This window comes from Capsella rubella, unplaced genomic scaffold (genome assembly GCF_000375325.1).
Source record: "Capsella rubella cultivar Monte Gargano unplaced genomic scaffold, Caprub1_0 scaffold_3, whole genome shotgun sequence".
Lineage (NCBI taxonomy): Eukaryota > Viridiplantae > Streptophyta > Magnoliopsida > Brassicales > Brassicaceae > Capsella > Capsella rubella.
This window is the reverse complement of record NW_006238921.1, coordinates 10438671-10438881: the sequence shown is the minus strand read 5'-3', so window position 1 is coordinate 10438881 and position 211 is coordinate 10438671. Positions and strand designations below refer to the sequence as shown.

The window sequence follows — 211 nt, the reverse complement described above, 5'->3', positions numbered from 1 at the left end:
GCTGCAAATTCCATCCCAAGTCGTTCTGCCATAAGTCCCTCACTGCAATCGCATCATAGTTCGGTGGTAGAGTAGCCACCACAGCTTCACAAATGGGTGTACTAGTTAGCCAGCAGTCCGACCAAAACCGAATATCCCGACCATCACCCAAACTCCAGCTCTTACCGGGGAGAACTACCTCCCGTAACCCAGTCCCAATACTACGCCAAGT

General features: G+C 51.7%; 1 protein-coding gene across 1 annotated transcript in view; it reads right to left on the bottom strand.

Moving 5' to 3' along the window:
- The window catches only part of LOC17891654, a 5823-nt gene that overhangs the window by 1184 nt on the left and 4428 nt on the right, over positions 1 to 211 (bottom strand). The window contains 1 exon segment of the mRNA XM_006296713.2: positions 44 to 211. This exon segment is cut by the window's right edge and continues 25 nt beyond it. Within this exon segment, the coding sequence (XP_006296775.2) occupies positions 44 to 211 (168 nt within the window).